This window comes from Athene cunicularia (genome assembly GCF_003259725.1).
Source record: "Athene cunicularia isolate RWA chromosome 2 unlocalized genomic scaffold, athCun1 chr2_part1, whole genome shotgun sequence".
NCBI lineage: Eukaryota > Metazoa > Chordata > Aves > Strigiformes > Strigidae > Athene > Athene cunicularia.
The window spans coordinates 609,788-636,779 of record NW_020799095.1 but is presented as its reverse complement, the minus strand read 5'-3'; the positions used below and the strand labels follow the sequence as shown (position 1 = coordinate 636,779).

At 35.1% G+C, this 26,992-nt stretch overlaps 1 protein-coding gene across 7 annotated transcripts in view; it reads right to left on the bottom strand.

Annotated features, from left to right (window-relative positions):
• Positions 1–822: 822 nt before the first annotated feature.
• NKTR (natural killer cell triggering receptor) overlaps positions 823–26,992 on the bottom strand; it is a 43,525-nt gene continuing 17,355 nt past the window's right edge. For 2 of the 7 annotated variants that reach the window (XM_026843588.1, XM_026843594.1), the window contains 12 exons: positions 26,828–26,915; positions 17,825–17,854; positions 16,835–16,980; positions 15,350–15,572; positions 14,637–14,792; positions 13,411–13,498; positions 10,721–10,866; positions 6,778–9,720; positions 6,446–6,541; positions 6,063–6,122; positions 4,881–4,979; positions 823–3,288 (listed from right to left, as the gene is read on the bottom strand). In XM_026843588.1, the coding sequence (XP_026699389.1) occupies positions 3,210–3,288; positions 4,881–4,979; positions 6,063–6,122; positions 6,446–6,541; positions 6,778–9,720; positions 10,721–10,866; positions 13,411–13,498; positions 14,637–14,792; positions 15,350–15,572; positions 16,835–16,980; positions 17,825–17,854; positions 26,828–26,915 (4,154 nt within the window). In that variant the 3' untranslated portion in view covers positions 823–3,209. Of the gene's footprint in view, positions 3,289–4,880; positions 4,980–6,062; positions 6,123–6,445; positions 6,542–6,777; positions 9,721–10,720; positions 10,867–13,410; positions 13,499–14,636; positions 14,793–15,349; positions 15,573–16,834; positions 16,981–17,824; positions 21,309–26,827; positions 26,916–26,992 lie in introns of all 7 variants that reach the window. The other 5 variants (XM_026843590.1, XM_026843589.1, XM_026843591.1 and 2 more) reach the window with 5 other exon arrangements.

Below are 26,992 nucleotides of genomic sequence, written 5' to 3'. Positions count from 1 at the left end.
CAGTGGAACACAGAGCTTGTCTAACATTTCTAACACTATTTGGTCTGTTGTCTTTGATGTAGCCACTCACCCTTTCCCTACCTTCAGTTAATTTATTTTTCTTTTAAACCTTCCATCACTATACCTACTATCACCTGGAGTTCCTACTTTTCCTGCCTAGGATCTCTTGTGCCTCCCCCTCAAAGGCAGGGCTCCAATGTTTGGGAAATGCTGGGTTGACTGGATCACACAAAAGACTGAACAACAAGGAAAAACTTTCACTTGTCCTTTTTTACCTTTGACCAAGGCAATTGGCCTTTCCAGTAGGACAATGCCAGTATTTTCCTATGAAATCCATTTTTTCTGGAACAGAAGGTCTAAAAGACTAATGGATTAGTTTGCTGAGCCATTACATCTGCTGACTTGAACTAACACCACATTTCCAATATGCTATGGAAAGGATGGAGGAACCTGTATTTGGGAAAGGATATTTAGCAAAGTAGTTAAACTCAGCACATTTAGAGATTTCTGCATAGATCTGTTAAGTGTATCTTTTCATGACAGATAGGAACCTTTTATATACCTTGCGGAAATTGGTGAGACCTTAAATCACACTGAAATTTCAAAATTATTTGTTCCTCCAATGACTATTATACAAATCCAGTACAGTCTCTTGCCAAGGAATCATTCTCTATGTAGGTAAGGAGAATGAAAGGTGACCTGTATGTAGTCTTGCAAGGAATAAAAGCAGGTAAAGAAATTGAAGTATATTTTTAAATTTTCCTGATTATTTCTCTCAAGCAGCAATGGATTCTTCCAGATGTAGAGAAAACAGCATTTGCAGATATGTACAAAAGTTTATTTTACAAACAGCAACTACTTTTGAATAACAAAATTGCAAAACCATAGACCAACATTAGAAAAACAGCTCAGGAGTACATTTTTATCTGAAGCACAACTTAACAGACTTCACTAAGTAAAAATACTCCCCCCACCTTCCCTCCCTGACCATCTACCAGATGGAATTTCTTTACAGAGCTTTAATACAAGATATGAAATAGACATTAGTGACATTTCAGTAATTTTGGACAACTACAATTAATTGTTTGACCATATTTCTATTAGTTTTTCCTGGCCTTAAAAAAAAGTCAACTCAGATCTGAAATATGACAAAGTCCAATTCTGAAACAGTATTTTCTCTAAAAAGGTGTTGAACAGCAATGGTTACATTTGTATATTTTGTTACACCACTAACCCACTAGTTCTATTTTCTCAGTAAGGGAAAAAAACAAGTTACCTAAACCTACGAAACTGTAACCACCATTATCTTGAGCTAGCAATGAAATACTTGTTCAGGACTCTGAAATGGCTGCTACTGTCTGAAAGATGTCTGGAAACATATACTGACTTGAATAATAAACGTACTTAATGTTAAAAAGCATAAGCAGCTTACAAAATATTGACTGGAAAGGACTACGTGCACACACTTTTTCATTAAACTACAAGAGTAGGAAGGGTATAAGTGCAGAATTTTGGGTTCTTGTAGAAAGTGAAAAATCCGACAAATTCAATTTTAGGAAACTGCGTACAAATGTCTTATTCAGCTGTTCACGGACAGAAATGGATGGCATCATTACAGTCTTCAAACTTCACTTTGAACTTTCTTTTCATGTTTCAGAAGTGTACCAAAAGCTAATTTTGGATAGCTTAACTTAATCAAAGAGACAATATGAATTGATGTCTCAGCAAGAAATTACCGCTTTTAATTTTCAAAGCTGTTAGGTCCCGACAAGATTTAAAATTTCAATAATTGAAAACATTTGAGAAAATGAAAGCATCTCAAGATATTACAGAAAGTCAGTAAAGAAAACTATTAATACAATAGTACTCATTAGCTCTAATTAAGCTATGTTAGCCTGTTTTTTCACTACAGACCCTACTTTTCAGGTTACATTATGCCATTAAAAAAAAAAAGTGTTTCTCAGTTCACAACTTTCTAAACACTGAAAAACTACAAATTATTTAAAATCAACTCAATTGGAATATTGCAAAGATTACTCAATGCTCTTCAGCTTAAATCTATGTTTTTTTTGCAAACCATTTACCTGTAACATGGAATCATTTTTGGTATTAAACTCTGAAAGTATTGCCCATGCTTTTTATCAGGCATACCAGTATTTTTGTAGTCATGTCACTTTAACAATATATAGTTCAATATCTGCAGTATCAATATGTGATATTCTCTATGGCAAATGGGATACATCTACAGACATTTTATAAAGAAACCATTATGGTTTGATTTTCTCAAAAAATCATCATCACCTAAGTTTTTTAAAAAGTGTTATTGAACAAACTCATGATATACTCAACCGTTTACAACAGTTCAACTTCAAAATGTGTTGAAGTATGCCAAGCACTGTAATATGAATTGAAATGAAATTCAAAGTGTTTAGAAACTTTTACACTCTTAAGAACATTGCTGTTTATCACAAAATTCACTTTTAAAACATAAAAGTTTAGACAAGTTGGATATTAAGATCAACATTCATTCACCACGCTTCTGTTCACTGCTTGTCAGTTTGACAATTCCCATTGTGCATAATCTCACCCCTTTCAGCAGACTTCTGTAATATCACAGTACAGTGAGGATTAAGACAGAGTGGCAGTCTCTTTTCATCACCTGGCTGTTGTGTATATACTGTATATAATGCAATAATCAACAAATAAGACAGCATGGAACCCATCCTCCAGCCCTAAAAAAAAGCATTTTAATAAACTAGAAATGGCAGCTTTTGTAAGAAGTTTTCTTCACAGTTTTATATTTGATAGCATATATTTAATATTAAACAGGCAGAAACCCCTAAGGTGTTTATAAACATACTTGAAGACAGTACTGATTGCTGAACCCAGAAAAGTGGTGGCAGCAAATTCGTCTAAGTGACATTCATGGCTTGGAAAATCCCTTTCAAGGAAATAAAACTGGGGTTTTTCTCCCCCATTTTGTAAAAGTAACATTTGACATAACTGATTTTTGATTTTGAAATTTTTGAGTCGAGCTCAGTACTTCTCTCCATAAGTATACAGTCAAGTGAGTTCACTGTTGAATGGTAAAATTCCAGCTAACTCAGTAAATACTCTTCAACTTCACTCGTGACACTGTCAGAACAGTTTTTAACATAACACTGAAAAAATCATTAAATACAGTTTTCATCATCATCAAAAAAATGTTTTCAGCTATATCTGCTGCTTTCACTGGGACTTCGATTGTTAGAGTAACTGCGATCACTTTCACTGTCAGAGCCATAAGATCTATAAAGAGAAGATTAAAATGCCTCAAAATTGTATTTTTAGCTTCAATTTCAAAATTGTATCATGCAAAAAAAAAAGTCAAGACAGACACAAAACAAGAAAAAAACATACGTCTTTTACAGGATCATATCTCATATATCTGAAGTATTCATTAAGGGAAACTGAAAATCAAAATAATCATGAACTTTACATGATGAAAAACCTGTGTAACAAGTCAAACTGTGTTTGTAACTACCAAGATTTTATTGCCTTCTCTGTAACTGCTAAGAAATAATCCAAAAAAACTATTTTTGTAAGTGCTAATAGCTGACTGAGAAGTATATCCTAACAAATATAATTTTACATTGTGTTTCTCAACTAATACAATTTCATAAACCCCTACTTTATATATTGCAGTTTTCTTTTGAGGAAGGGCCTTTAAGAATTAGGTCCCATAACAACAGGAGTGTGAGTGTCTGCAAAGTGCAAGTTGTAGATTAAAATGTTTTGGCTTATCCAGAAGAATTCCAAGTTCAGCATCTGGCCAAACATCAAGACAGAGTCCATATGGTTTCAAACAAACCACAGGACATATTCAAATTACACAGAATAAACTCTTAGAGATTTTCTAGCCTTGTGTCTGTAAGGAAAGTTTTCTAAATCAAAAGATGGCCTATCCTAATCCAACACTATTACTCTGAAGCTTCCCAACATTCTGAAACACTGATTTTGTTAAGTCTTATTTCCACACTCTTCGTTAATCTCATTAATTTCTCCTCAAACACAAGATGAAAGTCGTTTTACTGTGAGAACTAGATGGGGAAATGGGTGAGAGCAAGTCTGTTAAGAGTTCATTCAAAGTTGTAAAAAATGAGTATGAGGACAGCAGAGGATGAAAATTTACAGTAGTCTTAAGAGATCTGCCTGATTTACCAGTGACTAATATGGGATAAACCAAATCATCATTGACATTCACTATCTCTCTATCCTGTTCCACTTCTGATCTTTGTGAAACGCGATCACTTACACCTATATAATTCCCCCTGACTCAGTAGGATAAAATTTATCCTAAATTCAGTAGAAGAACACTGGATTTGCAGGTCTTTTACGTTCTACAAAGTTAAAAATTAATTCTGGGTAGTACTGCAATTTTTAATTTCCCTTCCAGATATTTTTTTTTAATCCACTTCTGCAGTCTAACCAGAAAGAATTCACCATCTAACAGAATTCTTTGCATACCAGGTGGCTTTTAATGCATAACAGGGCACTCTATTTACACCTTGAGAGCTAGTTCATTGTATTTTTTAAGAAACATTTATAATTATTAGAAAAAACCCCAAACATGCTTATTTTGAATGAATACACACAATGAACTGGAGACTTCTCAAATCTTTCTTATCCTAGTTTCTACCCCATCCTCAAATTTAGTTTGTCAGAAATCCTAATTTCGTCACTCACACAAATGCTCTCATTTTAATTGTTTTTAATTATTACTTCTGGTAACAATGTATTTTTTATGCTTGGAGGGAAGAAAACTTTAGCCTTCACAATCGTAAGTATGTATTTAGCAAATTCTTTTGCATAAATACAAAGTCGTGCTAGCACAAACATACCTGGATCGCCTGTCATAACTTCTAGATCTTCGGTAGCTGTCACTCCTTTTACTTCTACTTCGACTTCTGCTATAGTAACTATCATACGTGTATGACCTACTTTAAGGGAAAAGAAAGCAATTGTAAATTTACAATTTCTTGTCTAAAATGCTATTTATTTTAAATGTAGGTTTTAAAGACACATATACAGAGATGAGTAGCTATGTAGAAATTACTTTTGAATGACGTGGCAAACAGTAATTCTACATTTTATAAAAGTTTAAATACAAGAATAAATGTCATGGTTTAACACCAGCCAGCGACTAAGTACCACGCAGCCACTTGGTCACTCCTCCTCCCTCCCAGGGGGATGGGGAGAATAATAAAAAAAAAAAAAGAAAACTCATGGGTTGAGGTAAGAACAATATGAAAAGGAATACAATACAAAAGAAATAAATAAAACCCAGGAAAAGACAAGTGATCCATAATGCAATTGCTCACCCCTTGCTGACCAAGCAGCGATCTGCCCCCCCCGCCAGCTCCCCCCAGTTTATACACTGGGCATGGCATTCTATGGTATGGAGTAGCCCCATAGCTAGATCAGGTCAGCTCTCCTGGCCATGCTCACTGGCAGAGCGCAGAATACTGACAAACTCTTAATTTAGGATAAGCACTGCTTAGCAATACTGAAACATCAGAGCTATCAAATATTACTCTCACACTGAATCCAAAACACAGCGCTGTACCAGCTACTAGGAAGAAAATTAATTTGATCCCAGCTGAAACCAGGACAAGAAATATCTTCAAAACAACTGTAAAAATGTCTCATTTATTAATCTATAAAGACTTACTAAGCATTTTAAAAGTTTTGTGTCTTCTGTACAAACTGTAGATGCAGTAAAAATCTCATTCACTAATACTTCTGAAAACAAGTATCAAAGTGCTTCCATTTATAACTCATTCTTATTTTAACAATAAAGGGAAATGTGTTCAGCATTACTTATATCATCATCTATAACTGTAATATCATTATGATTTGGTTATTTTCAGCTTTTAAGTATCTTATGCTGATTTAGCTTTGATTATACTTGCTATCATGATAGTATATTTTTAAATACCATAGATAAAGGGGTATTCTTCTACTAAGATATTTTTATAATAAGTACATTTATCACAGAGTTTGTATAAAACTATAATCCATACCTGGATCGACTGTGATGACCATAGGAACTACTTCTGGATCTACTTCTACTATAGGTCCGACTGACAAAAACAGAGACATTTTAAGTTAATCAGAATCAAGTGCCGAAGAGAGCATGGGGAGAGGGGAGCAAAAGGAGAGGAACACGATTTGCTCAGAACTCCTTATCCATACTACCAAACATTAAAACAAAATTATTTTCAGTAACAGGAAATTTTGAAATCTGACTATTCAAACTCGCACACTTCAAGTAGATAATTCAGACTGCAGTATGCGTAGCTAAGCACATTTCCAACTCCCTCAGAGACTGAAGCATCATTCTGCTAGGCCTAATTTACTGGTTTTGTAATATACCCCAACACTATCTCCAATTACAGAAACTTACCTACGACTCTTGTAACTGTGGTAAGAACTACTTCGACTTCTTGACCAATCTCTACTATACCATCCTCTGCTTCGGCTTCTTGTATAGCTTCTTGACCTGCAATCAATGAACAACTTTCAAAAGCACATAACAGAATATAACTGAAGAAAACAGCAGAGAACAGGAAGCAATAACATTATAAAGCTTTATCTTTTAAGCTAAATATTTATTCCATACCTGCTAAATGATACAGTGCCGTTTGAAAGGAAAACATGTGTTGAAAAACACGCCTTAAAAATATCAGAACTTTCAAGTTAACACGGTAGGCTGTGGGACTAACACAAACTTCTTACCTATATGAATATGTAGAACTTCGGGATCGACTTCTTGAGTGACTGTAGGATATGGACCTTGTTCGGTGTCTGGATTTCGATTCAGATTTACTTCGTGACCTACTGAGACTCCTGGACAGGCTATTGTCATCTCTGTTTGGAGATTCTTCCTCACTAGAACTTTCTTGGTTCCTTGGCCTTCGATTTAGCCGTGCTGTTTTTCTAACTTCATCAAACAGAGATCCAGGCCTTACTTTATTTTTAGCTTTTATTTCAATTCTTAAACCAGCTGGTTTAGGCTCTGGTGCTAAAGCTACGGTCTTAACTTCTGCAGCAGTACTAACTGGTGCTGGTTGTAAATTACCAACACCTTGCAAAGGCTTCCATTTATTATCTATCGTACCACTTTGTGTATTTTCAGTATTTTCACTTTTTAGATTACAGTCTTTAGCACTGGGCACAGGGACAGAGTTATTTTCTTGTCTTCCTGTTTCTTTTTCTTCTTTATTAATACTGAAGTCTGTAATATTGTTTCCTGGTTTGACAGCATCTTGTTCAGGGGTTTCAACCTGTAAATCTTCGTTTATACTAGCACTTAAAGCCTGAGGTTTAGCAGTGAGAATGACAGGAGACAAAACGTCCACATCAACCTTCCCTGGTGAGTTACGATCTGGAGTACAAATCTCCATGCTGTCATCTGTCTGAATCACATCTTCCAATCCGTTCTGGTTACTTTCCTCAACTTGTTTTATCTCATTCTTGCAAGTGGTCACATTTATTCCTGAGTTTAAAGCACTGTTTGAAGCATCTGTTTCAATGCTATCTTTATTCATGTTACTGTGATCTGGTGAGGCATCACATGTAACATTGCCACCTAAAAGGTTTTCATCTGCACACTTTTCACCATTTCCAATTTTATCTTTGACTATTTCTTCTTTTTCATAAATTTGGTTTTTATCCTTTACGTCCCCAGTAAGTTGGTTTTCTTTTTTATCATCCTCAGTAACCAGCTTCTCATTTACCTCATCATCATCTTCTTCACCAAACTCCAGGGGGGGCTGCCAATGAAACATTTCTTTTCTTTTCTGAACTTTGTGTTTCTTCTCCTTTTTCCCTTTTGACTTTTCTTTTGCTTTTTTTGAATGTGATTTTTTAAGAGGGTTTTTTGATCCGTGTTTGTGTTTCTTTGACTTTCCTCTAATGTTTGTTGAGCTAGAACAAGAACTCTCAGATTCAGAAGATGACAACTGTTTGCTTGTCTTCCACATACCATCAGAATCCAGAAAGCCTTCTGAAGAATTTGATTGGTTTTTTATCCTTTTGGTAACACTAAGTTCTGTATCAGATCCTGATGTGGCCTCTCCTTCTTCTTTACTAGAGGAGGGTCTGGAATCTCCCCTGTTATGTCTTGCATCTCCTCGTTCAGAGTTTGATTCAGAGTCCCATTTACTACCTGAATAGGATTTTCGTTTAGTTTTTGCACCACCTCTAGGTTGCTCAGAAGATTTTTCCTTAGCTGCTTTCTTTTTAGCATGATCAGAATCTCCTTCACACTTGGATTTCCCCCCCCTCCTCTCAGAACTTAAGCTATTTTTATCCTGTTTCTGATTATCTCCTTCTAATTGAAAACGGTCTTCTTTCTCTTGGACTGCTTTCATTTTGGCAGAATGCTCGCTGTCAGTAGAGGAGTCTGAAGATGATAAACTGTCACTCTCTTTCAATCCTTGAGAAGACTCATCATAGTCTTTTGTACAATTATAAGGGAGCGTACTTTCAGAGCTTGTTTCTTGCCTCAATTTAAGAGACCGAGCATTTTGATCACTTGATGCGGATTTTCTTTTGTTTCTGTGTCTATCATCATCACTAAGGGAATAATAAGATGTTGACTCACTATAACCTGACCTGTCACTATGGTATTTACTCAGTAATGGCGATCTGCCAGAAGAATGAGATTTTGTCCTACAGCTAGATGGACTTCTAGATCTTGTATAAGATCTTGAGTATGACCTACTTTGAGAGGACCTGCTTCTTGATCTCAGCCAACTGTCTGAGCTTCTCTCACTACGATATTTGGAATAACCGCTTCGATCGCTATCTGGACTTTGTCGCTTACAGTGTGAGGAAGAAGTGTTAGCCTCTTTAGTGACTACTAAATTGTAATTAGTTTGTGTGGGTATTAAATGGGTTGTTTTAGCTTTCATTTCTTGAATTCGCTCATAAGATGGCTTCCATGGTTTCTGTCCAGGTTTCCACCTTGAAGGTGGTGGACTATCACTTAGGGGTATAACAGGGAGGTTTTCTGGGACAACTGGTGGTACAACAACTTTATCACCTGGAAGTATAACTGCTCTTACAGGATCAGAAGTCTTGTTCAACTTGCTTTCATTTAATCGAGTTGAAATATTTCGTGGAGAACTGGAAACTCTCTTTTGACCCCTAGGGTTAGAACTTGACCTTGACCTACTTCGAGAACGCGATGATTTAGACGCTGATCTTGATCTAGAACTTCTACGGGAATAAGATCTTGATTTAGACCTAGATCTGGATCTAGACCTGGACCTGTAGTATGACCGAGTCCCTCTGCTTGATAAAGTTGATGAGCTTTGGTCCTCCTTATCAGATTTAGACCAGTCTCTTCTGGATGAATGCCTAGAAGACAATGAAGAAGAACGAGATTTCCTCTCACGATCACACGATGACTTTGTCCTCCTGAGGAATGAATGAGAGGATTCTACATCTGATGAGGCCGATGTTTTCTTTTTTTTCATTTGCTTGTGCTTCTTGAAATGTTTCTGCTTTTTAGATTTCTTTTTATGTTTCACCTTCTTTTTCTCTTTTCTGTGTTTTTTGTGATGGCTAGAATATCTCACGGTACTTAGATCAGAATAACCGTTATGTGACCAAGATCTTGATCTCCGGGATGCACTTCTTTCATCCCATCTGCTTGAACATGGGTCACTCAACCTAGAAAAACAAAGCACTAAGTGAAAATACTTTATAAACTTCAGATAAACTAAGTATTTTCCCCACCTCCAATGGAATTAAGTTTATAAAAAATTCACACACACACCCACCCCTTCCTTTACTACCAGACAACTGTGTTTTGACTGAGCTTGTTACGCTCTTTTTAAGATATAGAATTACATATACTATCAGGAGAGCTACTTCTCTCAGAAATGAATCAGCCAACATCAGCAAATTTTGCATATTGTAGAACCTGTGTAAAGAGATTTCATGCTTTGACTACTCTAGTCCACAGAACTTGAAACCCTACAAATATCGGATTCTTAAACCATGTTTAAATAACCATCTTATTTAGTTCTTTTTATAACTAAAATATATAACTATATATAACACTATATAACTGTGTTCAGTTTACTGCTGTACCAGCTAAAAGACTATCAGAAACATTTGCCATTATTCAATAATGATTATATTTAATATGCTTGTGTTTTCCTTTTGAGGTTTATCTATCATAATTTGATAGAAGCTTATTTTTGGTATCAAGAAATTCTGGAGCTGGCTTCCATCAGTTTGCAACTGCAGAAAGAATATACAACTAAAACAGTATAGGATTGATGGATCTGATTGTCTTATTTGGTAACCGAAGAAACCATATAACCAAGGTCGAGGCTAAAGGAAATTTGACATGACTAGCTTTATGGAAATCAACAGGAAACTGAACAGGTATATTAATTACTTCTTAAATAAGTATCCAAGATGGCACCATCAGAAACAACTCTTCTGACATTTTACAGCATGTGTTCATCTGATGTCATATTAGTAAAGTAGAAAGGTTTTAAGAAAATTTTCTACTCTCATTTTTGGAATTTAAATGGAGTATGTTAACCACAAAGATATTTACATATTTTTATTCAAACATGAATGATGTGGTACATCCACACAATCTATTCAAGCTTGTGTATAAAACCAAGACATTTTAAATTTATGGTTGGGATCCTACTTATCGCCTTTACTCCACTTTTCTCCACTAGGTGGTCTGTACGTTCGTAATCTCTGCATTTCCTCTTTCCAGTGAGGAGGGGTCTCGCTGCTCTCATCATCATCGGATTCAGAACATGATCGTGATCGAGGTGGTGTGTGATATCGCTATGAAAACAAAGAGAGATACACAATACATTTTTCTTTAATAGACACAATAATATAGAAAATATATGGTGCCTCTTATACAGATTTTACATGCACCTTCATAACACAAGTCAGATAACATTACCCACACAAAGTCCATGAAGAAAACACTAATTCTAGATTTCCTGCCGAAAATACCCACTTTTGGTATGCGTATATCCCACATGTGAGACTGGATTACATAGCTAACTGTATCTTTTTGTACTCTGAGAACACTTCACAAAGTTTGAGAGGGGCTAGCAGCTAATCAATTTTTTTGAAAACATTTAAGACTCAAGGAAGCAGTCATGGATCCCCTTTAGGTAACACATTTTGTAATAACACAATTACTGCAGATAACCAACTTTTTTCAGGATACTAAAGCACAGATGTTTTACTTCAGTTAGCAGACACTTAACTGTTTGTATGAGTAAAGACAAGCCCTGTTTCAAAAGCTATGGCTGTTCAGCTCTTCAGAAATAGGAATCCAGTTTAAGACACCTTCAAGCAAAAAAAAACCCTTCACAGAAGTGTAATGAAGCTTAATACTTAAAAACTTATACTTAGGCACAGCATTTAAGTAGGCAATAAGAGCTACTTGTGCAACAGAGAAAAGAAACTCTAATATTGCTAACTCATTATTTTCCATTATCCAGTTGGATACACTTAGGTAAATTTTGTGAGGAAATTAGATGCTCCTTGACTCAAAGGTTTCCTCAATTATTTTGAGCCACTTACAAAAGTAAGCAGTATGTGAAAACAAAAGAAAAATTGCCCCCCAGAATTAAACCAGAAAGATACATGTATTGGTTAATTACAGGCATAAGTCTTTAAGACATCCTGATTACATAAAAATATAAAGATAACCTGCCATAAGGATTTAGAGCTTCCCTAGCCTTTGAGCTGAAGCAATGACTACTTTAAAAAACCTTTACAGATGGAATGGCATTTAGTAAGTTGCAAAGGTTTCATGGACCTCCGTAGTTCTCCCTCATTAGACTTAGGAGTCTCTCAGAACTTAAGAGGATTCAAAACTAAACAAGTATTTTGAAAAACATTAAACTCACTCACCCTGGACAGAAACAGTTGCTAATCAGACTAATTAGAGATGGGAGAAAGATGTATTTCTCCAACTAATTGCTAGCCCTAAATTATTTTTTATATTACTGCTTCTCAGTCTTATTTTTGCCAAGAGTGCCAAAATTAGGAAAAACAAGACACAGACACCCAAATCCCTAGCAAAAGCAAATTCCACTCAACGTTAAGCTTTTTTTTAAGCTTTTTTTAAAAAAATTACATATATATTTAAAAACATTCAGTTTAAAAGGCTTCCTTTAATGGCTATCAGAAGTGTCAAATACAAATGAAAGCTGTCAAATGCAGCAAAGACAGCTATCGGATTTAATGTCAAGGCTGCCAAACAAGGGTCAGTTCTCAGGTGAAGATCAAACACTACAGTACCTTGGTCAATGCTACAGCTATCTAAGCTGTTCATTCTGTGGCTTAAAATAATTGCATCATGGGCATCAGTAGAAAAGTACTTCTCAAATCCAGTGGCTATCACATAAGAAAATCATGGTCAGAGGAGTTTCTATTAAGACTATTCCAATGAAAAGCGTCTTCAGCTATATACAGAGCTTGATCTCCATATATATAAAAAAAAATAATTTTTTTTTCTTTTGCAAAAGAATTGTGGACCAAGACTTGGTTTGGTTTATGATTACCCAAATACTGCCCGATAAATTGTTTTAAAGGGGAAGAATATGCTCAGTCACAGCATGCTACAATTTAAAATATACCCGAATGAAATGTGCAATTATAAAAGCTTCTCTTGGTTTCTCCCTCTTCTACTGACTGAAAAACAGTGTAGCTGTGCAGTGCTTTGGGCTCTGTATTCTGGATTATTACAGAAGAGAGAACACTTTTGCTTGAGTACAGTGGAACTAAGACAAGTCTTCAGGATCTGAGGTAGAAATTAAATCTGCATGAACAGTTGGCAGTCTTCAGAGAGAAAGGTAATAAAAAAAAGGACCAAGTCTGCAAATCTGTAAAAATGCTTTACTACCAGAACTGCAAAGTAGTAACTTCTTGTCCCTGCTGTGTCATCTATGAAATTACAGACTTGGTCTTAGCCAGCACAGCTGATGTAACCTGACAAAATACATTAAGTAGCTAAAAAAAGGAAACGAGAAGTTGACTTAAAAATGTCAAAAAGCAGAACAAACAATGTAATTCTGCCGAAGTTGCCAACAAAACTGTTGTTTCTCAGCAATGTCTGAACAACCATCAGAAGGTGCAAATACTAGAACTCAGAAGGACAAGTAATACACATCAGACAGGGCTGCATACACTTAGGACACTGTGGAACACCTCTGTCTACTGTTACACGTTACAGCCTTAACACTTAACAGAAACAACAAGAAAATCCCATGAGTGGAGCAGAGTAAAAGGTCTTATCAAGGTCAGACAAGATACTCTGGATGAGAGGAAAGAAAAACAGAATACAGTAAAAAAATTGTCACATACTATTGTGCCTCTTCCTTTAATTTTTCGTCCAGATTTAGAGACTGATGGTTTCTGGTCAGTCAGAACTGGTGTAGCATCAAGAAGCTTCCTACATAAATTAATAAAATATCAGCTTCCATGAAAAAAACAAAAAAAAAATTAACTTAATTCAATTTTAAGTTAATCACGCAAAATATTAATCTTACTCATTTATTCTGAGGTGGCAGAACTAAGAATTCAGTGAATTCTCCAAGAAATAAAGACCTACAGTTCTGCAACAAAAGACAAATCAACATACACTTGGTTTTGACTAAAGGACTAGCCTATGTGTAAATAAATGCTAACAAAGAACTTGCAAAGTACTCTGTCAAAGCGGTAGGTGGCTCTTCTGAAGAAGCTGACTTACATTGGGTGCACAGATCACAAGAGACAACACGGACAGAAGAGTTTCAGGATATTTGCAGTTACACAAGCACCACAGTCCACAGGTACTAAAGCCTTGCTGCTTTCCCAAGTAAAAGGTAATTCAGCACTCCTTTTTACAGTTTGTGTAATATCCTTGAAAGAAGCAGTTACTAAGGCTTTGGAAGCATGAGTAAGGCTTCAAGAAAAGACTTACAGGAGACTATACCATTAACTGAAATAGGAAAAGCCCAAAGTGATTTTAGAGATATCTGACAGTGTAATGTATTAGCTCATCTGAGTCCAAAAGCCAAGAAATTAAATTAGAAAAAGAACATAACTCCAAATTAGTAGATGTGCAAAACACGAACTAAAAGTAACTGAACTCACTTTATCTTATTTTCAAAAATCGTAACATAAGTCATAAAAATCTAGTTGGCTGATTTTGAACCAAAATTGCTTCTTCAGTGTAAGAAAGATGAAAAGTCACCTCTCCCAAACACAAGTTTCCTTTGCAATCAAACACTGCTGTGGTTTACATTGCAAAATTTCTTCTGGAACTACTCACTTTTTTTTTTTGCATCATCTGTAATTGAGTTTAAGGTCGTAATATGTATGACCTGTAAAGACCAATGAAACTAACTCATTAGATCTCACTGAAAAAGCCAGGCTGTAAGGAATATTACAAAGAAAACTGTAAAAAGGATGATTAAATAATCTAATTTAGAAATTCTGACACTACAGCTATCATTTAATATTAATACTAATAATAGAACATTAGTGGGAAAAAATTATGCATAGTTTCCATCAAGTCAATATAATAAAAAAGCTCAATGGTTCCTTACGGTTCAGGTTCTACATTGACAACAGGCACATCTCTTCTTAGCAAAAATCTATTTTCAGGCACTGGGGGAATTTCTTCAGGACGTACCACAGGTTTGTCCCTCTTTATGCTAACATCGACTGTTTTTTCTGTTGTATCACTCTTGTCAGAGAGACTGCTATGGGGAAAAACAAGTTGATAAATAAAAATTAGCCCTCAACCAATAAACACCACTTTCCAAAGTGAATTCCAAGACAAGCCCACACAATGTATCTAAGGTGGCTTAACAACCAAACCATGTTTCATTAACAATCCATTTTAAGCTAAAGGAAAGAGGTTCAGTTCTTACTTTACAGCAAATAATTTTGCTTCTAATTTGCCAATTGTCAAGAACTATTTAAAAAATACAATCAAAGATATATGAAATATCTATTATTTGCCTAATGTCTCACTTAAACACAGGTATGCTGAGTTTAAAATGCTGAGACTTACTCATTTCAAAGTCACTCTAGCTTCTATCTGCAAAGATCTTAAAGTCTTTAATGGAAAAATCTACTCAACAAGCTCTGTTTCAGTGTTTTTCCTGTTTGATTGGTTGGCTCTGTTTATAAAATCAAGCATCAAAATCCAAATTTAAATAAAAGCATTTTTATATTCATTACTTGAGTATTTCGTGAAGACAAAGTAGAATTTCTCAAATTTCTCTGAAATTCTTTAATTTAAGAGACTAGTCACCATCTTTGGTTTGAGGTTCGCTTGCACTTTGGATCCTCTTTCTTTATCTCTTCCTTTCTTCGTTTTCTTGATTGTTTGGTTTTAACTCTTCTTTTACGTTTTCTTCTTCTGCTTCTTTCATTGTCAGCTTCACTTTCAGATGAAGTTTCTGAAGAGCTTGATGCACTGGAGGAGGAGTCTGAAGCTTCTGACTCGGAACACACTTTCTTCTTCTTCTCCAAAGCTTAAAACAGATATTTTAAATTTACAGTGTGCACATGTGCATATATACAGCACAAAATATACAATGTTATATATGTATGCAAACACACATGTACTGCTTCAGAGGAGCTGAACTTTTTTCACAATGAGGTGCATTAAAGTACAATAATAAAATGTCATATAACTGGGTCCAGTCTAAACCCATACCAATAAAATGCTACAATATTTTCCAGCAAAGATAGCTGCAGAAAAATTCCTTCAGTTGCTATGAAGTAAATTGTAAGAACTTCCATGCACAACTTCCACCACATTAAGAAGTCATATCACTGTAGAGCCAAAACATTTTTAAATACACAGCAAGTTTGTAACTGAAGTTGAACATTAACTTGTGCCAAGCTTATATAAAGAAAGGCTGAGGAAAAACTGTAATTTTAAGAAGGAGGCTTCCTCCCCTTTTCTCCTTTGAAAAAGGTATTTTAGATTGTAACACTGAATTCACACCTTGAGACTAGAAGAGAATACACAGATAAACAAAGACCATTTATAGTAAAAAAAAAAATTAGAAAGCAATGCACAGGTTACAAAACAAAGTTTAAGAAAAAGTTAGTCATAGCCTCAGTAGTATATTTTTGATTTTTAAATAAATTCTGTCATTCTTCCCTTTCTGCATCTTCATACTTTTACATTATCTATTCTCTTGACTTTCTCTAAAGGACATAAACAAGCACATTATCCTTACGAAAAGTCTGAAGTGAAGTAGAAAACAGAAACTTATAACACTCCACTACTGTACATCAACTGTCCAAACATATATTTAAGATAATTTATTCCCTATGAATTCTCATGAAAAGGAAAATTATGTTGATTACATATACCACATGTATTAACATTACATGGTCTTAAAATGAAGCTTTGGAAACTGCACAAAATTCAACCTCAAGAAAAGCATATGTTTGTGTCGCCATCTTTCAAACTGAGACAACTTTCAAACTCAATAATAGAAAAATATCTTCTCTTTATTTTTTGAGTATCCCATATTAACCCCAAACAGTAATTAAGGAGAAGAGGAAGGCGGCATACATTTTCCAAGGCACAAAGGTATAGGTCAGAAAACCTTTTCCATTTCTGTCACTTCCTCAGCTAGACCAAGAACTAAGTTTTAAAGGATTGTAAGAATTAGGACTCTAGAGATTTGCCATAACGATTTTCAGACACTGACATAATTTTTATAGTCTCTGAAAACAGTGTCAACGTTCAATTAACTTCAGGTACATGCATGCTTACCATCTTTTGCTGATTTTGTAACAAGCACCCCACAGTCAATAACTCGTACATCTGCATAGGGCCTACTTGCAGTATCAGTTTTCAGATTTTCTATTTGCTCTATTACTTCAAAACCAGAAATAACGAGTCCAAAGACAACATGTACACTGCAGAAATAAAATATTTGAAAAGTACAAACATTTATATATTGCTGTAATTATTTTCCAATTAATTTCAGATTCAAAAAAGGCATTCTGAAATAGAAACATTAGGCTGCACTGACATCATCTGTCTCTTAAAATGCATTAAACTTAAAAATAAGCTTTTTATTACTTTTACATTTATGACAATGCTAAGATTTCATGAAATATGAAACAGAGGTCCACTCCAGTTCAAAGACAAATACTTGGTATTATTCTACTCTGTAATATACAGGCAGGATAAAAAGATCATCATTTCTATTCCATCCTTCTCTTCTTGAAATTTCATGACAGGGAGACCAAGAACCCATACATAAAGATGACAGAGAAGCTCAGGTTTCCCCAAAGAAGCATTTATAGGTTTATACAAACTCAGCATACAAATTCCCACTGGCATTGCAGGGACAGTTCTAATTAAGGAATCCCCAGTTTTATTCTACCATACCACATTTCTCTTTCCTCCTTCCATTTGCCTCATACTTCATAAAAACCTGCCACAAAAGAAAGTACTATCCAAATATATTAAATTTGACATTTCAACTCATTGATTTATGGAGTGAGGGTATCAACCAGTTTTAAAGAAATAATGTTAGGATTTAAGACCTTCCAAGTTTTTGATCAGTTTTAGGAAACAAATTGCAACTTGAAATTTTTACAGAACTAAAACTTCTGTTTTCCATCTTGTCCTATTGTATAATCTTTCACAGAATTAGGAATGTTTCCCCATTGTTGTCCACTTCCAACATAACACATGAAGACTTATAACCTTCAAATTTTAGCCATCATTGAAGAAACTATAAAAGATTCTTACCCATCAAGATGAGGAGCAGGTTTTGTTGTTCTGTTTGACAAACAGCAAGATGGTAAGATGGTAAAAAAAATAATCAGGGGTTCAGATGAAGTAAAAGAGGAGAATGGCACAGAAAAAAGAAAAGAGGTGAAGGTAAGACAAAAAAAATAGCAAAAAAATCCAGTTACATACATGGAATTAAAAAAACTTCACAGATTTTTTAATCTTTTATATGAAATTTGTTTGAAGTTTAGCTAACTGTGCATACTTGAATGTTGTACCAAGTATCATTTTATGCATGCAATAAACAATTTTCAAAGTGTATTTAAATACACATTCATATATAACTAACATTGCTAATCAGAGAAGATACAATTTGGCAATACATACTGGGTTACTAGTGGAACTTAAGTGTTTCTGAAATTGTTGGGTTCTTACATTTCAAAGTCACAGTTTATTTAAAAAAAAAAAAAGAAAAGTTAACAGATGAGATAGATTCTTTGCTTCCCACCCCCCTGCTTCTTTCTTACTCTGCATTTACTGGCTTGGCCTCATCACTCAGAACACAAAGCAATATTGCCTTTAACCGTCAAGACTACAGCACTTCAGCTCATAAGCTCACAGGCTTCCCAAAAGCAACAGCAGCACAATGCAAGCAGACATTATATGCTACCCTACAGTTTACTCCTGTGATAAATGCAGACTTCCTCCCTATGTTTCAGCTTCCCATGTTTAGCTGTTTCTAGCCTGAAAGAGAAATGCAACTGCATTACATTTTGTACACTATCCTAAAAGGTATCTGGAGTTATGCCAAATTTCTGAGTTGACTTCAGATTGGAATATTCAAGGCTGTGCATATATAATTATATGTTAAGATGCACCTTATTGATGACAGTGCTATGACCTGGTATTTCTCTGTATCCTCTTCCAAGAAATAAAGGAAATTACTTCTACAAGTAAGCCTGCATAATGTTGCACAGGAAACCTTGCTATTCAGACAAATTCAGTAAGGTACATCAGAACTTCCATTAATCTTATATATTGGGGAAGAAAAAAAAAAAAAAGTCAAGATAATTTGCATTTGACACTATTTTAATATTTGAAAACATTCTTCCTCTCTCCTCCCCAGGCACTACTTTGCCTTTAGCCTTCTTCCAGTGAACTCCCCTCTCTCAAAATGAATAGTCACAGATGCTTTTTCTAAATTTATGATTAATATGGATGTGGTACAATGAAGTCAGTTTTTCACTGCTATGATAAAATACTACTTTTTAAGCACAGGTCTTCACTCAAGTTTTGAACTCAAAACACTGCAGTGCTGGAACACATGCCAAAAGATGGAAACGTCAATCGGGAGTGTTTACACTCTTGATTTTTTTTTAAGCTCCAAATGCCAACTGACCTTCCACTTCTGTAATACCATAATAATACAGAAAACTTCTTTGGTTTAACACAGGGAAAGAAATGCTATCAAGATGACAATTTCTCAATAGTAGGGGGTGTTCTTTCTTTTTCCCTTCCTAATACAGCATATTTCTACAAACAAAAATTCTTACAGCTTTTGAAGTTCTATAAGCAAAAGGTAACTGCATTAAAAACCTGATATTAAGTAAACAGTTTAAGCAGGCTTGATTATAAAGCTGATTTCAAGTAGTGAAAAAATAAAAGCGGGTTACTTCCATGAAACAATAAACAAAACTTAGTGCTCAGAATTAGCTATAAACAGCAATAGGTTCAAACCCACTTGATCTGAATGCTGTAGTAATGTGCTCCTGCCATGCTGCAGCAGCACTTGAAGACCAATTAAGCAAATTACCTAAGCATGTACTTTCTTTAGACTAGTACTCAATAAGCAAAGAAAGGGATAGTTGGTACATTAAAACTCATTTAGATGTTTCTTCCATTACAGTGGGAATTTGATAGATAAAATGGATAGGATTCTTCTCATTTACTTGTTCATAAAGTGAAAACAGAAGGAAAAGCATTATCCAAAAAGAAAGCTTTTTAAATGCACGATGAGGAGTTAGTTAGGTGACTTACGAGGCTCCCTATGGGAAGCAGAAACCCAACTCCTCCTTGTGCTTTCAAAAGTTTTCTCATCTCATTGTTAGGGTGGTAACCTGACATTTATTCTGCAAACATGCACTTTAAGAGACCACATCAGAGTTTTCTGCATATGTTCTGCCTTTCAATCCTTGAACACTCACTTTGGCTTCAAAACTTAATCAGGAGAAAACCTACTTACAGCCCTTGCACTATAGAACTCTAGGGTCGTGATGAGCTCCTCCCCCCAAATACTATTTTATTATAACATTTCTATACAGGTTTTTTATAAATTAAACCATTCAAAATCTGCCTTATAATATGTACTATTATCCAAGTTATTTACAGAGGGAGAAATACCTTTTTTCACTGAAGTTTAAAGTGGTTTAAGATACCGCTGAATAGAAATGCATCTTTTTGATAAAAGTAGGTTATCACCCACCCCCCTCAAGAACCTCAGTCCTAACAAAGGATTCAATGCACATAGCAATATGATCAGAAAAACAAGAAAGATAAAAACAGAAAGAAGAAAAGGAAAGGACACAGCCTTAGAGGAATGAGACATTACCTTTGGAGCGCACGATGTAACACTGTTTCTGTAAATTTTACACAAAAATGGCAGAAATAAATTGTAATACATTTTCAGACAAAACTGAGTCTATGTTTTATTAAATACAAGTTTAAAATTAATATTAATCAAGTTGTATGCAGAACAAGGATGCCTAAAAGAGGGCTCTAAATTTTCTTTAGAATACAAGGTACTTTGAAAACTACAGTAAGTCGTCCTTAAAAACAAACCTACAGACATAACCTGCTTGCATACACTATTACAAAGGTAAACAGTTAGAAAAGAGAATCCTCCCACTCCCCCCTAAGTGTCAATCCAGCAGAAGCGTTAGAACACATGCACAACTTTAAGCAGATGAATAACTGATTTAAATGGGTTTATTCACATGCTTGCAGTTACATTGGTGTTCAAATGCTCTACTGAATCCAGTCCTACGTATATACTTCATAGGGTGGCACCCCATAGCTTCAACGTTTTCAGTTACAAATGAAATGTGTTAAGTCAGTAATTCCACAACTTCATACATTTCATAATTAGCTGACATCTTCCTTGTAGTATGAACCTTTTCTAAAACTAAGAAAACCAGGTGTTTTCTCTAAAATATATGCATTGCTACTAGATGATTTGTGTTCAGAATTGTAGAAATACACACACATTGCAGATGCCAAAAAGACAAAACATATGCACCAGCTAATCCCATACTTTTGCTCTGGTATAATTCTGAACATCAGCAATGCTTTAAAAACGCATTATCAATAGAGCTTATCCATATTTCCCCCCCCCTCAATAAACTAATAGTTCTTAATTATGTCTCTGCCTATTCCAGCATTGAAGTGATCTGTTAGCTACTTATTACACATAAAAGCTTCCTGTGAATACACAGGCTGTGCACTTCTGATCAAGCCAGTGGGACCAGCTTGTGTGATTAAGTGCACATATACCACTTCTGCTCTAAGATGATGCAACATGAGCCCCTTTTATCAGAAATGTTTAGATTTTTATATCACTGTCAACTGTTTTAATAATTAGCTCAAAGGTATTTCATTCACAGTAAAAAAAAAAGTTAACTTGATTAGAAAAAGACCTGTTTAGGGACACCAAAAAGACTTAGAAATTAACCACTTCTAATAAGTTTGTAACATTCAAAAATAATTTGTAAAATTGAAACAAGAGTCCCCACAATTTTATCCTTCATTTAGCAAAGTGGTTAGCTTGTTTGAAGTTAGTAACTAGGCATGGCACCACACATTACAAACATTTCTAAAAACAAAAGAAGCTATTTAGTTTTGAGCAAGAAAGCAGAGCTTGAGATACATTAAACCAATAAGCTCAATATGGAATAAAACAGAAAACTAGCAGTAATAGCAAAACAGCCTCAAATTTTCAATAGCTTTTGAACACAAAGGCAAGAACTCCAAGCATTTAAAGTGGTAACACAACCCAGGACTCCTCTTTAAGTTGTAATAAGGACATATTCCTTAGTAAACTACATGGCTAAATAACAAAGCAATAAATTATTACATCAAAAAATCCCACTGAAAAAGAGTGTGGTTACTTTTTTTTTCCTCCTATCGTTTTCTTTATGCTTCATTCTGCATAGGCATTTCTGGTTTTGTATTAATTGTCCCTTCACTGATTTTGTATGACAATGGAAATGAAGTTTAAGCCCATGCAAGCATTTAGGATCAGGAGTCTCATTAATTTTATAGTACTTTACATACTCACTTTCACAAGAATTGCACTTAGTTTGTATCATAACTTTCCTTACTAGCAGGTTTTGTATGGCCACACACACAATGGAACGGCTCTAAAGAGACCAATATCAGACCATCTTGACTGAGAAGAATACATTGCTCAAGAACGTCAGCACCCAACAATACAGCCACTGAGCTGGAACATCCCAGAACAGGTCAACTATCCACACACACACACACACACACACACACACACACACACCCCCCAGCTCTAAATGCTCTAGATGCACACGCCCAATAACTAACAATCATCATCACCTTTTTGGCAACAGTTCAAACCAGATATTGGAGTATATAGAAAAGGGAACATGATTCTACAGTGGTTCCTGTCAGCACCTACTCCAACCAAAGGATTCCATATCTGAGTATCAACGTGGAAACAGGACAATTAAAAGATGACTAACACACTCAGGTGGTGCTTAGAACACTTACTAAATAACTGATGGTTCTAAAAGAAGTTATTCACAATAAAGAATCAAATTAAATAATAGTGATATCTGAAAATACAAGTGGCCAATTTATAACCTGGTGCCTTACAGCTATCTTCAACACAGGTCTGCAGTAAAATGTTACAATAGATCCCTTTGGGTAAAGAAAACTGAAATTCCAGTATTTCACAAATCCAGACATTTTAAAGGGATGATGTGTGTAACCTTTCTGCTGGATTTCAACAAGACGCATTTCTTCAGACTAGGAAATGTTTCAGACCCATATGTAAAATAGACATGGCCTATTTAAAGTATGCCTGAATGAAAAACATAGTCCTTCCTTAGCTGAGCATTCTCCTTTCAACCCAACTGTTCCTCCTATTCAAGTAAGGAAAAAAAAAAAAAAAAAAAAAAAAAAAAAAAAAAAAAAAAAAAAAAGTGGGGAAAATTAGTCAACGAGCATTGAACACAGCACTTCTGACATTATTTTATATATATATCTATATAGATATAGATATATAGATATAAGAAAAATATATATTTTTATATATGCACACACACTTCTGACTCTCTATTCTACTTGTGCATCTTAACAGTTTCTATCAGTGCTTTAATTTACATTCATTCTTTTTTACACTGACCTCACTGGAGCTTCCTAACAATACTTACACTATCTTTTCCATGCCTGGTTCTCCCCTCTTACTTATAAATGCTTCGAGCTCATGCATGCCAAAGAAATTTCTGATTAATTAAAGAAAGCTAATGATACTTTAGGATTGGCCAGATGTTTGTTCACATTAAGACTAGTCTGAAGCTTCTATTTCAAGTAAAACTGACCACTGCAGCTCAACTGTTAACAATTTTTAGGCATTGTCTAGAGTATTTTTGTGACCAGTTTATTAGTGCAGTCTGCCAAAGACATATTTGCTGCCTAATTACTTTCTGTAAAGACTAGTTATTCCAAATGACACTTCTCTGTGATAAGCAGGGAAAGCACTTCAGATGAATAAGCAGAACTGTTATAGTCAGAATTCTTGCTATTATTTTAGCCCTACATGGTCCAATACTTACATAAAAGAAACTTAATTGCACTGTTACAATAGGTGTGTATGATAGAGAAACATAGAGTTCTCATCCCTGAAGTTATCTATGAAAAAAAATGCAGAGGTCTAAAGAAGTTCAGATGGAGATGAACTATTTCCCTTTCTATAAAACTAGTCAATAAAATTAAAAACTTGCTCAAACCATTTTTTTAAAAAAAAAAAATCTAAAGGCTGCCATTGAAGACTGCCTTTCACACAATTTTCAGGTTATACTTTCGAAGACCATTTTTCCTCATAATAAACTGCTGAGCATTCTTTTGAGTATAAGAAACATTTTAATTGCAGCTTAAAGCATATTGCACTAAAGGAAACAAACATTTTAAAGAAAAGCTGTATAAATGGTACATTCCCTAAAGTAATCAGACAAATGTCAGCAAGCAAGACTAACTGCTTTAATATACTGCATTTTAAGCCAGAAGGCACCTAGATAAAAATCTTTAGCTGTTTCCTACTTTCAATCTTGAAATTCAAACTCTCCATGTTATGAAGGACAAACCAAGTTCCACCATTAAAAAAAACTGTACAAAAAGACAGATTGTTGGACTGTATGTTTCACCATTCATCCTTGCCTATTGGTAAACTGAGTTATCGGACATGAACATGACTTTGCAAGTGACTGCGTACATACACACATGCCTTGACGAGCAGCCTCAGTGGCTTCTGTACAGAATCTGTAATTGTACATATTCATTCCCAGGATCAGCTGCAGTACTGGAGGCCAAGGGTGGGATTCAGCTTAAACGCATAAACTCCAATATATTAAAGGCATCCACAAGTGCAGTAGGCATCTCAGCTGCTGATCAGATCTCGGTTCAACTGCCAACATCTAGGCATGTTGAGACACCCCACCATATCCTGCCTGCCTTCCAGTTGCTACTCCACGAGTGCAGGGTGTCATGCAGGTGCTACATCATATCTGCACTCCCTATCTTGGAGTTCCCAGTGGTGTCTCAAACAGTATTAGATGTCTGCATGCAGAAAAATTTTAAAAGCCCTGGTCGAGAAGGTCACCAAAGTCTAGAGCATGAGAGCATGCGACTTAGCCAGCAGCCCATATAAACCTTATCAGTTATATCGGGAGTTTGCTCCTGATTTTGATTCACTTGTCTGACTCTAGGGCAAGCTGGTGCCATCTAAGACATGACAGGATATCCAAGAAATCTGCATGGGGCATGCAAGTAAGTCAAGATCTTCAGAACATCCACAGCCTTCTCTCCCAGAGTTGAAGCCTAGTAGGACACCCCAGGACACTAAAACCAGCTTCAGATTCCTACAGGCAGCTGATGTGAATCTAGCTTACATGGAAACTATTATGTTTAGGTATCTTACTCTGCCCAAATTCCCAAACTAACAATGAATTTATGAAAAAACAGCATTTTTGAGGAAATCTGCATCTTTCAAAATACTTCTGTATTTGATGAAAGTGCTCTTAAATACTGTTAATTTTAATGTCCTATGTAAATTATAATTTAGCATCCAAAACAACTTTAGGTTGTTTTGGCACGTGGGGAGAGACAAGGTGTTTGAACAAGTAAGCTGAGTCTACTATGCATAAGGAAAATAAGACTACTTCTGAATCAAATGCAGGAGAGAAGAAACTTTAGAGCCCTCAAATGATAGCTTCTTGACTGATGTGATATCATTTCAGTTTTCATGTATACTGTTCAGATAAGCTTAAAAATGGAAAATTATGAGAAGAGACCCAAAAGATAAGTCACCAAGTAGTAAATAGTGAACCAATGTCTTTCAAACAGCTTATTAAACCACAGGTTTTTGGGTTTTTTTTATATAGACACTGCTTTCCATATTAATGTGTATACATATCCATTTAGACATTGTACAGAAGCATAACATCTAAAATTTGGTTTGAAGGTACCAGAAAACAAGCTTTTGACATTTAAAATTTTATCTCTATGGAAAGTCACAACAGTGGTAACTATGCAAGACTTCCTCTTAGGTTCCTATTCATTTTCCATTTTTAGGACATTCTTTAGGAAGAGACCTAAAAATGTCTCTTATCTGAACTTCATCATATCATACTGAAGGTCTTTTTCAGGCAAAGAAATAAAAAAGAAAGATTCTCGAGGACAGTTTACTCCTTTACTGACGACAGTGAAGCGCCATTCATTCTTAACCCCCAAGAAAGATGGCAAAGAAAAAAATTGTTTTTCTAGTTAAGTAGCTACCCTAAAATTTACTTTTGAACACCAGTATTATTTTACAAAGTACTTCTCAGCACAAGCCCAAAGTTATAATCCAGATCTTTCCAAATACGAACTGTTTAACAAAAGACAATTTTAAAAGGTAATTTAACAGGAAGAATAATTACATAAAAATTAGCAAGTTTAAAAATACTAATACTGAACCTAGAATACAACTGCTTTAATCAGAAGACCCTGACATATCAGAACTGAGTATTTATTGATGGTAGAGTTTTCTACAATCTAGCAGAATATAGCCACATAACTAAAATGGATATTTTTTTTTTTGGTAATGAAGGAAAAAAATCTTATTGTCATCACATAGTTTTACATACTGTTGGTACCAAAGTAGCTGGCATATGCACAAGTAAACAGAACTATGCAGCAATATGGAAGAAAAGCATGTCAGGAACAAACACTCCAAAATTTAAAAAAAAATAATTTTAAATCCCCAAAACTGTAAAACCACCCACGCATCCTCCCCAAAATAAAACCCAAACCAAAATGCCCCCAAACTAAATCATAAATCATCATATTTTAAAGAGCACATGCAAAACCATGCAAACCACCTCTAGATCTCACTCCCTCTTGTATCCAATGCTCAACTTCTTAAGATTCGGTTGGTGCACATACAAAGCCAAAGAATCTATTTTCTGGACACTAAGAACTTACTGCATAAGTTGTATTTTTACGGTAAAAAGAAATTAACAAGGAATACCCACGTAGTACCAGCTTCTAATCCAAATAAATGCCACAAGCAAGTCGTGATAACTAACGTTTCCTATTGTAGCTTACACTGCAGGTACCCGCTCAACCCTATTTAAAATAAGGTGGATAACGTTATAGATAATTTAGCAATACCATCTTTCTCATGAACAGCGCTTCTCTGTTTAAGAAAAGCTCAACTGTCATATCACATCTACTCACATGAAAAATTGGGAACCATTGGTATGTTTCCCTCGGTTTGCCATTGACAAAAGGAACGCTCTGTCATGTTTGAGAATAAAGTTTTCATCTGTTTGAAGAAAAAATATGTTTGTCAGATTTTCCCTGACAAGGAATGCAAGTCTAATTTTCTTAGTAACTTATGGA